The 12,388-nt window shown below is 44.8% G+C and overlaps 4 protein-coding genes across 4 annotated transcripts; 2 read left to right on the plus strand and 2 right to left on the minus strand.

Annotated features, from left to right (window-relative positions):
* Positions 1-132: 132 nt before the first annotated feature.
* On the minus strand, positions 133-1,167 carry C922_01650 (hypothetical protein; the record flags this gene model as incomplete). Its single annotated transcript, XM_008817253.1, has 2 exons — positions 133-368; positions 615-1,167. 2 exons carry the CDS (start codon positions 1,165-1,167, stop codon positions 133-135), a joined length of 789 nt encoding a protein of 262 aa, XP_008815475.1.
* Positions 1,168-1,868: 701 nt separating this feature from the next.
* C922_01651 (hypothetical protein) lies at positions 1,869-3,164 on the plus strand (the record flags this gene model as incomplete). Its single annotated transcript, XM_008817254.1, has 1 exon — positions 1,869-3,164. One exon carries the CDS (start codon positions 1,869-1,871, stop codon positions 3,162-3,164), a length of 1,296 nt encoding a protein of 431 aa, XP_008815476.1.
* Positions 3,165-4,726: 1,562 nt separating this feature from the next.
* On the plus strand, positions 4,727-9,553 carry C922_01652 (hypothetical protein; the record flags this gene model as incomplete). The annotated part of the gene is made up of 2 exons (XM_008817255.1): positions 4,727-8,777; positions 8,946-9,553. 2 exons carry the CDS (start codon positions 4,727-4,729, stop codon positions 9,551-9,553), a joined length of 4,659 nt encoding a protein of 1,552 aa, XP_008815477.1.
* Positions 9,554-10,026: 473 nt separating this feature from the next.
* C922_01653 (hypothetical protein) lies at positions 10,027-12,230 on the minus strand (the record flags this gene model as incomplete). The annotated part of the gene is made up of 3 exons (XM_008817256.1): positions 10,027-10,237; positions 10,517-10,641; positions 10,842-12,230. 3 exons carry the CDS (start codon positions 12,228-12,230, stop codon positions 10,027-10,029), a joined length of 1,725 nt encoding a protein of 574 aa, XP_008815478.1.
* Between the last annotated feature and the right edge of the window lie 158 nt (positions 12,231-12,388).

Here is a 12,388-nt window from a genome sequence, read left to right on the forward strand (position 1 = left end):
GCCCCCCTACTGCTTCCCAAACGATACTTAAAAAAAATTAGAATCGACCCAACTTGACGTGAGCTACAACGCCTAGACAGCAGCTGCACTCCCCTCCGCACGCTGTGCGACCCAAGAACAGATGGTGCCGATTTAATTCTCAAAGTTGACCACGAGCGTGGGAAACTTCTGCTTCAGCCGTTCCGTTATTTCGCTCTTCACGGTGAAGGGTATTTTGACTGGCTCCGCGTAGGGGTCTGCATCTCGGCCGACTTCTCCACCTGCTTCTCCGTCTTCTCCCCCCGGATCAACCTTCTTAAAAACCAACGAGACGGAGTTGTTGATATTTTCCTTGTTCTTCATGAGGTCCTTGATTACTACCTTCAGCTCTGCAGGGGGAAGGAGGAGATGTTCATTTGGGGAGTGCTCTCTGCGTCCACTACGCGGACTATGCGCACTTCACGGTTAAACTGCGCTCTGCTTTGCTCTTTTGAGGGGTGAGGGATTTGAACTAATGGAATGCGAAGCGCCTCCTCTGAAGATCTCCTCCTCCTTTGGAAAGCTATCCATCCCGCGAAGCATAACACCAAGGGGACATCCCTCCTCCCATGTGCCACTTACTCAGCGCCACTTACTCAGAAAATCAAAGTAGGGCTTCAGATCACTCAAGCAGCCGTATATATTTTCCTCATTTATTTCGTCAAAATTTGTGATGATCACGTTTGGCTCTTCACCTTTCTCATTCCGTATGTACATTTTTAGTGTCTTCTTGATAACTTGCGACACTGTGACGCTGTTCGAGCTGCAGGTGACGCAGTTCCCCAACAACTTAATATAGAGATCGTTGTTTTTGATGTCTACCAATTCGACATCGCCGTTATCTATTCGCAATTTGGGTCGAATTAAATTTAAAACCTTTTCCACGTTTTCAGGGGTTAAATCGTAGTGCAGCCCCCCATCCGTATGCTGCTCCTCGGATGACTGTATTTTAAGGCGCGGAATTTTCTTCTTATTCTGTATATTCGTCTTGTTTCGCAACACGCTGAGGGGGTCATTTTGGAAAAGGTTAGAGTTGTTGTGCACAAATAGGAGAGCGGCTTGGGGGTATTTCAAGCTCCCTGCATTCTTTGCACACAAAAAAAGGGACAGCAAAAGGATGAAGCTGCTTGACAAGGTGTTGCGCCTCATTTCTGTTCACGCAAAGTGTGTCTGCTTGGAAAAGAAGCACCAGAAGCTGTGAAGGCTAAATTTTGTAATAATAAACTATGGTATCAACCTGCCATTGGAAGAAGTGGGATACATTCATCTTTATGTGGGATTATGTCAAAAGTTGTGATAGTATAAGATGCTTCAAATTTTTGTTTTATGATCTGTTCATATTTTTTTTTCCTAAATTGGTTTTTTCGCACCTATAAATATGTATATTTTTTTTTTATGTAGGATTTACCTTACCTGTTCATATTTTTTTTTTTTTTTTCCAACTAGCTTTTCCCATTTTTGGTTTAAACGAACATACATAGGTGTACATTTTTGCAACTTAGCAGTTTAGCGGTTATCATTTTCGTTATCATTATTTGATGCATCTTCTCTGGTGTGAAGTAGTGCTGCCCGCGTCCGTTCGACGTTGCCGCATCTTTAACTGAACGGGGGACGGCTGACAAATAGGAGGCCCACTTTAGCCGAAGGAAAAATCTGAAAAATGGGGAACTGCAACCATTTGGGAGAAGCGGAGAAGGAATGTGCGTGCCCCCACAAGCAGAGCAGAGCAGCGACGGTTCAAGTTAGTATGCTTTGAACTACCAACTGACGGGGAAGCAGCAAAAAGAAGCAGTTGAAATAGGTGAAGCATTAAACAGTTAAGGCGGCTCCCCCCTCTCCTTCGAAAGAATATGATAACCATTTACAAGGAACACCTGAAAGGCAGTCACCACTTCAGCCGCGTATTCGCGTACGTGCTCCTAAGCTTGCGAAATAAGGAAAACTTCTTTAAGAAGAGATCCCTCAGGGGAGACCCTTTTTTTAGCAACTGGGAAAAATCGCATTACGTGAAGAAGAGAACACTAAGCGACAGTAGGAAGAAGAAGAAGAAAAAAAACCTAGTCATCCATTTTGCCACCAGTCAAATCAGCTATTTTTACTTTCACTACTTTGTGTATATATTGTTGCCAAAACTGAGATGTCTGTCTGACTGCGAAAAGAGGAACATTCTGGACAACGTCTATTTGGTCGATCGCAGGAACAACGATGAGAATGTGAAGGGACATATATACAACAAAATTAAGCAAGGGGTAAGTAACATTATTTTTTCCGACCATGTGCTAGCCAAAGAGGAATATGATTACACACACACGTTGGGATTATTTTTAGAAAATACCCTCTTCATGGACATACTCGAAAATGCAAAGGTGAGAAAGGTAAGGCGGCAACATGCACACTGCTTTAAGAGCATAACGAGGCAGCGCCTTTGGAGCAATACACAAATGAGCAGGCTTCACTCGGACAGAAGTAAAAACCACTTTGCATGTAGAAGCTGCTTGTATGGGACGTATTTCTGGAGGAGTCGCCACCCCAGTGAATACAACGTAGTGACCATACGGAAGAGAAATGCAAACTTAAGTGCCTTCGAAGAATTCAATGAGATAGTTCAAGACATTAACAATAATGTGCAATGGGTTAACCATCACTCTTTTTATAAATTTTACCAAACGGCATATGTCAGTTTTTTAAATCATCGTATGAGCCTCTTGCAGAGCTTTCTTGAAATGGTAATAAGGAGATACGAGGGGGGGACTGCGGGAGGAGAAGTGGGACAGGAAAAAAGAAAAAAAAAAAAAAACCTCGCATATATATTCTTTGAACGTAAGGATTACATTCTAAACGCTCGTCTATTTCCCGACTTCGTCACTAAGAAAGCTATTTACATCGATTTCTACGATGCTGCAAATCTGTACGTGAAGTATTTACAGCTGTTAGAAAGGGTAAGCTCTTTTTCAGGCTGTCCACGCGAAGGAGATTTAGCGGCAAATGGGGATAATAATCTTTCGAAAAAATCCAGCGACACGAAAAGAAAGAGCCTCCTTCGGGAAATCAAAAAAGATCTGAACCTACATGTGTGGAGTAGGGACCAAAAGGAGAGCTTCTACTCTGATTTGGTGAAAATGAAGTTCCGAAAGTTTTACAATTAGGCAAGGTGTTGCACCGGGGGGGATTGCGAGGGATTATGGAAAAACGAGAAACCTATCTTTTCCCGTCCTATTCAGCACATCCGTTGCATCAACAAATATCATGCATCACAGGTACAGCGGTGAGTCTCCCCCCGCTTAGATTGGGAATTTGCTTCCTAGGGATCTTTGCAGGGTTACATCCCGCCCCGTTTGATTATATTTGTAGATGTCTGCGTGGGGATTGCATACATATATGTATATGTATCCAATTGTGCGGGTCCATTGGTCCATGCATCGAGATGCTTTTTTTTTTTTTTTCTTTGTTTTATTTCCCCACACGGGGTGTGCTCATTTCCAACCAAGCTGCTTTTCCCCTCGCACAAAGCTAACAGATGTCACCCTTGTCGTCTGTGTTACGCCGTCGATTTCTTCATTTTCTATATGAGCAATTATAGAGGGGAGAAGACGGCGAGAATTAGTTGCGCATATGTGGATGGCTTCAAATGTGTCAACTTTTCCATAACGCAAAGAGTTCTGCAACGAATTGTAGGGAGGCATTTTTTAAGCTCCTTTGGGCCAAAAGAAGGGGATGCCATGAATGATAAGGGTGTTTAGTTTGGGGGCTGCTTTTTCATATTAGCCTGCGGAAATTTTTCCATTTTGCGCCTCCATCTTGTGGCTCCATTTCTGTATCGCCCTTTTCGTTTTCACCGATCATTGCTAACCTTTCGTGGAGCTCCTTTCTTCCGCTCATGCCTTTTCCCCTTTTTGCGCCTTTTTTTTTTTTTCCTTTCCCTGGTGCGTTTCCTTTTCCTGGCTGCCATCTCCCTCCGTTCAGCTTCTGATGCGGCGCGTTCAAGGCACCCGGGCCATACACGACAACGTATAGCTCCTCCTTGAAGGATTTTTCTTCACAAAGAGGAGTATAGGGTAGGAAAGGAAGGGCTAACAGGTGGAAGAAATTAAAATGGATCACTCTCCGATTATTTTCCCGTGAAGATTTTCCATCGAGTGATTCCCCTGGAGTGATGCCCCGGGGTGATTTCCTCTCCAGTGCTTTAACTGCCCTCTGGCTCTATACTCTAAAGGGCCATGATAAATGGCCTAAACAATGACATCCTGTTGCGTTCGCTCCCTTAGGTTTTTCCAGTTGTGCAGCTTTTACAAGGGGCATATATAGATCGCAATGACAAAGGGGCGATCGCGCTAGGGGCCTAGCACCAGCGGAAGTGTCAGAAGCCAGAGCAGGGGAGGCCACCACCTTCGCCTGCGCTGCTCGTCAATACGTGGATAACTCTTGTTTCCCCTTGCGTCGCCACTGGGCAGAGGCCATAAAAAGGCGACGCGGCTGCAGGGTGGAGAATCCGCATTGCGCACGTGAGGGGTGTTTACTCACTTTTGTGTTCGTGCCACGTGTACACGGAGTAGGGGAGTCCAATGGTTTACTTAGCCATACGAGTCCGTTACGTCCCTGTTTAACCGCTCCATTCTTGCAAGTCCGCACTCCCCCCTCTTAATGGCTGCATAGTGAACCCCCCCTTTGCTTCTTCCCCTTTGCTGCCCCTCCGCGGTCGCCCCCCAAAATGATTTACCTACAAGGAAAGAATCGACCGATCGGCATTAAGGAAGAGGACATAAACGATGAGAATTACCTCCTCATAAAAAACATTCTCAAGGATGAACACGTGCATGTACATAGCTGGATAGAAGTCAGTCTGGTCTACTACAAGAAAAATCACTACAAGCTTTTTTTGGACCTAACCAAAGAGGGGGAAATTTTTTATCTGACGAAGGATGCTGGGAGGGGGGTGGAGAAGGAACCAGACGAGAGGGACACCTCGAAAGACGGATCCAATTTTTACACCCTCCTTCTGTTGTATCACTTGGAAAAAATAATGAATGTCAAGAATGTGAGCAAGGAGGATGAGTTGAAAATAAAACTGGAGAATTTAATCAATCAGATTGAGCGGAGGAGGAGTGACGTTCTCCTCAAGGGGGTGGAAGTCGATATGCCCAATGGTATACCAGGCGGGGTGTCAATCGGGGTATCAATCGATGGGTCAAATAAACCGCAGCGGTCCATTCCGTGGGAGACCTACGACTACTTGTCCCCACACCTACCTAAAGCCATCTACAACGTCAATATGTACCTGTATCTGCTGAACAAGTATGACCGGAAGAGCGGCGCCAACTACTTCCAGCAGCCCAGGACTTCCCCCCTCGATGGCGAAGACGAGGATGATGAGAAGAAGGACGCATCAGAGGAGAAGATAAAAAATGAATACATTAATCCGTTGAATTATTTGATGGAGAGTATATCTATACTAACCGATTTGGTAAAAAAGAACAAGTACGATTTTGTCGCCTCGATTTATTTGTCCCTCTCGTTATGTCTGACGTACAAGTTGGATCTCTGCATTGAGTTTTCCTCCCACGTCCTGATAAGGGTTCTAAATTTGCAGAATTTTCTAAACGATATTGTTTCTACCTATCGGGGGGTGTTAAATCCTGTGGGGAAGGAATCTCCCAGCATGGAGAAGGGAGCCACCACCTGGTTGTCCAAATTTATCAGTTCTGCAAAAGGGCCGAATGAAAGTACTGATAAGCGTGGAGATAAGGATAGCCCGTTTGGTGGAAGGGAGCATACGGCGAGGGAAGAGCACCTCTATAAGTGCATTCGATTAAACAATTTACTAACCACCCTGAGAAGACTCAAGGGAATAATAAAATACATAATTGGCATCTGCTATGTGAAGAAGAAGGAGTGGAGTACGGCCTCCTTCTGCCTAACTGAAGCGATCAAAATGGATGGCCAGCCCCAGGCGTACTTAACTAACGGGTGGCTACTCCTGATGAACTATTTGGGAAAAATTGCTGACTGCAACGATTTTGTGAGAGAAGGGATCCATTGGGAGGTTAGAAGTGGAGGCTTGGTACATATCAAAGAGGAGGAGTCCCCCCATTTGGAGTCTCTCCCCGATGGGTGGGATAAAAATGATCTTCGAAAAATCCCCATTAGGGACGTCATTAACCTGACGCTGCTACGTTATTACGATTATTTGAGAGGCGGTATAGTGAAGTATTCCAAAGGGGTGGAAACCTTTCTGATGAGAGAAAGCTCATCTTCTTATTCTTATCACATCGATAAGAACGACATATACGAGTACGACGAAGCGATCGAGATGACGAACAGTGAAGGTGTGTACCTGAAGAAGAATCACGAGCATGTGCATCTCTCCGAGAGGATGATTTATCTGTACCTGGATTTGTGCGAAATATGGCTGATGCAGGGAAATACAAAATCGGTTTCGCTTCTAAAACTGATGAAGGATAAGATACACTTTAATTATGTCGATAAGAAGTGCCTCTCAAAGTACTACTTCCTCATTGGCATGTATTACCATCACATTGTGCGAAACATCAGGAGGGCACTCAAGTACTACCACAAAAGTCTGCAGATCTATGGCAACCACGTCAGCAGGTACTATCATACCATCTGTTTGCTTTACCTGAGGAGGTATACTAAAGCTAAGAAGAACATTTTGTTTTTTTTTCAAAAATGTAAAAATGCCTACTTCGTTAAATTGTATGTTTTCTTTTTTCTCCACACGGCGAATTTATTTTTAAATTTTAACCTCCTGTGTGAGGGCAGCAGTGAGGCACTTCCCCATGGGGGGCCGACAGTGGGGGGTGAGGCAGTCTCTCATAGCATTCGGAGTACCACTCAGAGTACCACTCGAGGGGAGGAAACGAAACAGGGCAACGACAATGCAGCACATGTCTCTGTTCGAAGCAAATATATGAAGAGCACCCCAAATGACAGCTGCAAGAAAATTGTCCTAAAAATGCTGCAACACCTGATGGACGTTCTGGAAGCGCACCATTATATGTTTCATATCGATTTGGACATCAAACTGATGAGAGTGAAGATACGTGAACTGCTCCTAACGAAGTATAACCAAGACGAGATGGTGGCCTACAACAAGGAGCTAAGCGAAATGGAACCTGTTAGAACCTTTTTCAGACAAAGAAATAAGCCTCGCAAAATATCCTACGAGTTGATAAACAATTATGTCATCTCTCTTTTTTTTTGCGACCAGAAGGAACGCAGTGTGGAGTTAATGGAGCTGCTAAAGAGGGAGGTGTTCCTCAAGGTGAAGCGCTTCTCCAGTTACTACTCCTATGCGTTTTGCGGTAAGCCTCCCGATCCGCGACTGTCGCGGGGGAGGGAAGAACATAAGTTTGGCCGTTCCATGGCAGGGGCACTCTCCAGTACAGGGAACATCGCTCGGAAGCGCAGCGCGGCCTCTCCGGGGTGCACGAAGAAGAAGTCTAAGCGGGGTGGAATCGGGTCCCCCTGTGAAGAAGTCACTACAGAAATTGCGCCCTGTGAAGAGGTCATTACAGAAACGGCACCCCGCGAAGAGGCCAGTACGTGGGAGGCCAAACAAAAGAGAGGAGACCTCCTCCGCCTAACCCTGCGCCGAAACAAACTAAAGCTGTGCCACATGCACGCCATGCTCCGCCACCATCGAATCAGAGAGGCCAAGCTAGCCATGGTGAGTCACGGAGCGAAGCTTCCCCATCATGTATACATAAAAAGAAGCAACAGGAAAAGGTACAGGGAAATAATTAACTACCTGAAGAGGATCTACATCACCATTTCCTTTAACAGCGCAGTGCTGGCAGAATACCTAGGTTATAAGGACCCCCCCATGCAGACGTACAAATTGTATACAAAGCTGTATAAGACGTATGAAGGGGCCTTCGTTAGGTTAGCAAATGTATACATAAAGATGAAGAAATTTTCCAAGGCAAAGGAAGTCATAGAAAAGGGATTGCAGACAAATCCAAAGTCAGTAAACCTCCTGCTACAGAAGGTTTACCTACATGTGGAGAGGAAGAACTACGATTATTGTATATACACATTGGAGAAGCTAAAAAAAAGTGAAGACCTACAAGATGATGTCTTGATTAACACCTATTTGGCCATCATCAAATTTTTTAACCTTAAAAGGGGAAAAAATAAAGAAGAGAAAAATCAGCTAGTAAACGAAATTTACTCTCACATAAGTCTGTTAGGAAGAAGCAGGAACAACTTCTTCGTGTCGAGCTTAATATCGATACTGCTGAGCGTTAATCACAAGGTTGATCTGTCCAGTGAAGCGTTCCAGTTCCTAATTGACTCAAATGAGAAACTGACTTTTTACTACAAATCAGCGTTACGAAATTTTGTCCTCCACATGTTTAACCACCTGATGAGAACAAACCATGTGATGAATAATAAGTTATTTTTAAAAAAATTAAATCTGTTTTTTAATTTAAGCTTAAAGAATGGTATTAACGACAAGCCGTTTCTTCTCTGCTATGCGAATTTTCTACATCTAATTGAGAAGTTTGAAGATGCCATTGTTCTGCTGTACAGCGCGTATGTGAAGTGGCCTCACGACTTGTCCATTTTGAATACCCTGATCATTTGCATCGATTCATTCGTTTCGAAATATCTTAGTTCCGATTACGTCGAGTTGACCGATATTCTCCTCATGGGGGATTTGATTGCTTTCTCCTTCTGCGCCATCCACACCCTGCTGCGCTTCAAGCGCCTCGCCACCTCGGCGGAGCTCCTCGCTTCGGGTAAGACCGGCCAAATTGAGCGGTTCAGCGGAGTGGCCCTTTAGCCGATTGGTGCTTAAGCTGATTGCCGATTTAGCCGATTGCCCGTCTAGCCGATTCGGCCCTTCTGCATGCCCATATGTTCTCCCCCCAATTGACCACCCCATTTTTTGCTCCGCCGCTTTCCAGATGAACGACACAACTACTACAAAGAAGGCGATCTCATCATCGAAGTAAGGAGGAAAGACATCGAGCATCTAGCTAGCAGGAAGTACCTAATCAGCACGTACAGAAAGTTCGAGGAGAAAATAAAGCCATACATTGAAAGCAGCGTGCCTAGTATGGTCAGACAGAAAAAAATGTATAACCAGAAAAAGATAAATTTACAGAGAAAAATTTACGAGGAAAAAAAGAAGAAGAAAAATATGGAAATGAAAAAACTAAAGAGTCAGGAAAGTCTCCATGAGGAACTGCTCAGGGATGTTAGCGAACTGACGTACCACATGACCCAGCGGGAGACGGGAATGCTCACCCTGGGGGGAGAAGAAAAGGACGCCGCGCAGGAAGAGGAGGGAGAAGTGCATCCACGGTTGGATCATCCAGAAGAGGAGCAAATCGAGAAGGACGATGAAAAGGAACAGGAGGAGAAGAAGCAGAAAAAGGAGCCGGCGAAGGAGAACAACCCTGGGAAGGGAAGCAACTCCGACGGTGATCCGCAATACGTGGAAACCTCGTCCAGCAGCTCAGATCTCTTCGAGGAGAAGAAGCCCAAGAAAAGGAAAAAAGTAATAGACTGACCGGCTGACCGGCTGACCGACTGACTGGATGACCGGCTGACTGACTGAATGACTGACTTAGCTCACCCGTTTAGGCAAAAAGGGAAGAGCAACATCATGGGGAAAATTAAAACGTTGACTATTAAGATATGTGCATGTTACACAGGGCATGCTAAATGTTGGATGGGGAAGAAGTACGCACAGGGGTGCATAACCTTCCGTGTTAACAAAAAAAAAAAAAAGAAATGCAAACAAAAATGGGAGGAAAGCCAACTGGTGATTAGAACAATTGGGGAAGGAAGCGCATCTACCAAACCGCTGTCGCGCAAGGGTAAAAGAGAATTACAAACCGACACGCGGTCGTAGCTGCCAAGGTTGGTCGTGCAAAAGGAGGGGCTATTGATAAAGGTGTCGGACTGAGGAGAGCCGATCCGTGGCACGCGAATTCCGCGTAACGTTTGTCCTAGCCAATGATGCCTTGTCCCAACCCACTTCTACACAACGCCATCGTACACAAATAGACTTAACTGTAACTCATCGTTTTTTACGTCCAGATCGTCAAACTTACAGAAGTTGTAGCAGCCTTGGTAGTATTCTCTCGACATGTATTGGAATGGACCCCTGGTGACTCCGCCAAGTGAGAGACAAATGTACTCCTCCAGCAGCGCGTAGTTTTCCAGTTGCTTCAGGCCGACGCTTACGTAGCTGAAATGGGTAAAAAAGGAAAGAAAAAAGAAAGGGGAGAAGAAATGTAAGCTGTAGGTATGTAGTGTGTATGTCCATATCTATGTATGTATACTCAGGTGTCGGCAAAGTGTCATAAGGGTTATGCCAGATGCCGATGAAACAGCAGGCGCGGACAGTGCTACACACAGCATGCGATCACATAAGGAGGACAAACGCTCGAAACAGAATAGTAATGGAACAAAACGGTGATTAGGTTTGCGGAGCGGAACGCAGGAGACGCCCCCGAGAGAGAGTTACCCCTTCTTGGCGGATTTGTGACCATCTAGCCAAAGCTTCAATTTGAACGACTTCTTGCCCGCGAAGGAAAAGGCGGAGGTCGTTAGGGGGATGTTCCCCATTTCGCGGAATCTCCAAAATAGTTTCTAAAAAAGGAAAAAGCGGTAGAGGGGGGGTACGTTAAAGAGCCATTTGTGTACGTAACTTAGCATAACGGCATCTGTGTGGCGGCAAAGACGAGAAGAGACCCGCACAGCCGGTCAATCTGTTCGACCATTTGGGGAACAAGCCCGATCGGCATAATGAAGCGTGACTTCGCCTCTCCTTGCCGCTTCTCCTTGCCTACCTCCTGCACATTTCGAATGGTCCACACCACCTTGTAATTGTGTATGTGCATCGAGTCCACCTTGTTAATGTTGCTAACGGTGAAGGCATCCGTGTGCTTCTTCTTCAAGGCGTAATTCTTGTCGATGTTCATATAGAGGTATCTGTTGTTATTCATATCGATGTAGAAGTCTAGATAGTGTTTCATTTTCTTCTTCTCATCTGCAATGCTGTCGTAAGTGTGTAGAATATCCTGTGTCTTCACACAGTCATATTCTGTTTGGTTCTCCATTTTGTTTTTGTATTTATAAATATAATAGTAAATTAAGTTTAGTACTTTTTCTTTATTGTACTTTTCGACGTGGTCAATTTGAAAGAAGTTGTAAAAATTGTAAAAATTGAATAGAGGCTTATTCACGAAAACATTTTTTAGGGTGTCTTTCTGAAGGATGTATTTTTCCCCCAGATGTTTGTTCTGGACATATTCGTGCACGTCATCTACGGAAACTTTTTTTTTGTAGGTAAAAATTTTCCGGTTGTATTTCCCTATGTGCATGTTCTTTTTTAGCTTTTTTAATTTTTTTTTTTTTTTTTTTCCCGTGGAGGTGGCATCTGCTTCTTCGCCGTGTTGGGCATGTTGCCCATCTTGCAAATCTTGTCCATCTTGAAAATCTTTTCCATCTTTTCCATCTTGCCCATCCTGCCCATCTTGCCCGTGAGTGAGATCAGCCCCTTCGGGTGAGTCCTCCCCTTGAATATCATCCATGTAGGTGTGCAGTTTGCCTTCCCCTTCATGTTCTTCTTTTTGGGGCCCCTCGGGGGGTGCAGCGGAGGGGAGGTGGTCCTGGTCGCCGTGACCCCCATGGCTGGCACGGCTAACACGGTTAACACCGCTAATATCGATGTCACCTCTTCCACCGCTACCACCGCTCATCTTATCCTCAACGTAGTCGAACACAGAGTACTTGGGCTTGTCGGAAAAAACATCCTCCTCAGTACCCTCGTTTTTCCTCTTCAACTTGTAAAACTTGAGCAGCCTCCTTCTCATTAACTTTTTGTTAACTTTTTTTTTCCTCCCCTTTTGGCCCTTTCCATCAGCATCGTCATCACCGTCTGCTTTTTTTTTCTTTTTTTTTTTCTTCTTCTTTCTCTTTCGTACATGGCTAGGAATGCTCCTTATCATGGACTGATCTTTTAGCTTTCTAAAAATCATACTTAATTGAAATTTTGTATCTTTTCCCTTCCCAAAGGTTTTATTAAACGTTTGCATGTACTGCCTCTTCTTAAACGCTCTATGTATGTAGCAGCTCCCGTTGGTCTTTTCCACCCCGGGACTAAAGCAAAGGTGGCATATGAAACATTTTAGGTACACTAGGAGGAAAAGGGAAGAGAGGTGTTTCCTCAAATCCATTTATTAATTTTTTTTTCTTTTTTTTCTCCGCCCCCCCCCTAACTTAAGGTAATCCTCTTTACATTATGGCCGCTGCCGCTACTGCTGCTGGGGTTATTGCTGCTGGCGCTACTGATTCTGCTGCTTCTGCGTAGCCCCCTCCCTTTGGAAGATTTTTC

This window comes from Plasmodium inui (genome assembly GCF_000524495.1).
Source record: "Plasmodium inui San Antonio 1 unplaced genomic scaffold supercont1.5, whole genome shotgun sequence".
NCBI lineage: Eukaryota > Apicomplexa > Aconoidasida > Haemosporida > Plasmodiidae > Plasmodium > Plasmodium inui.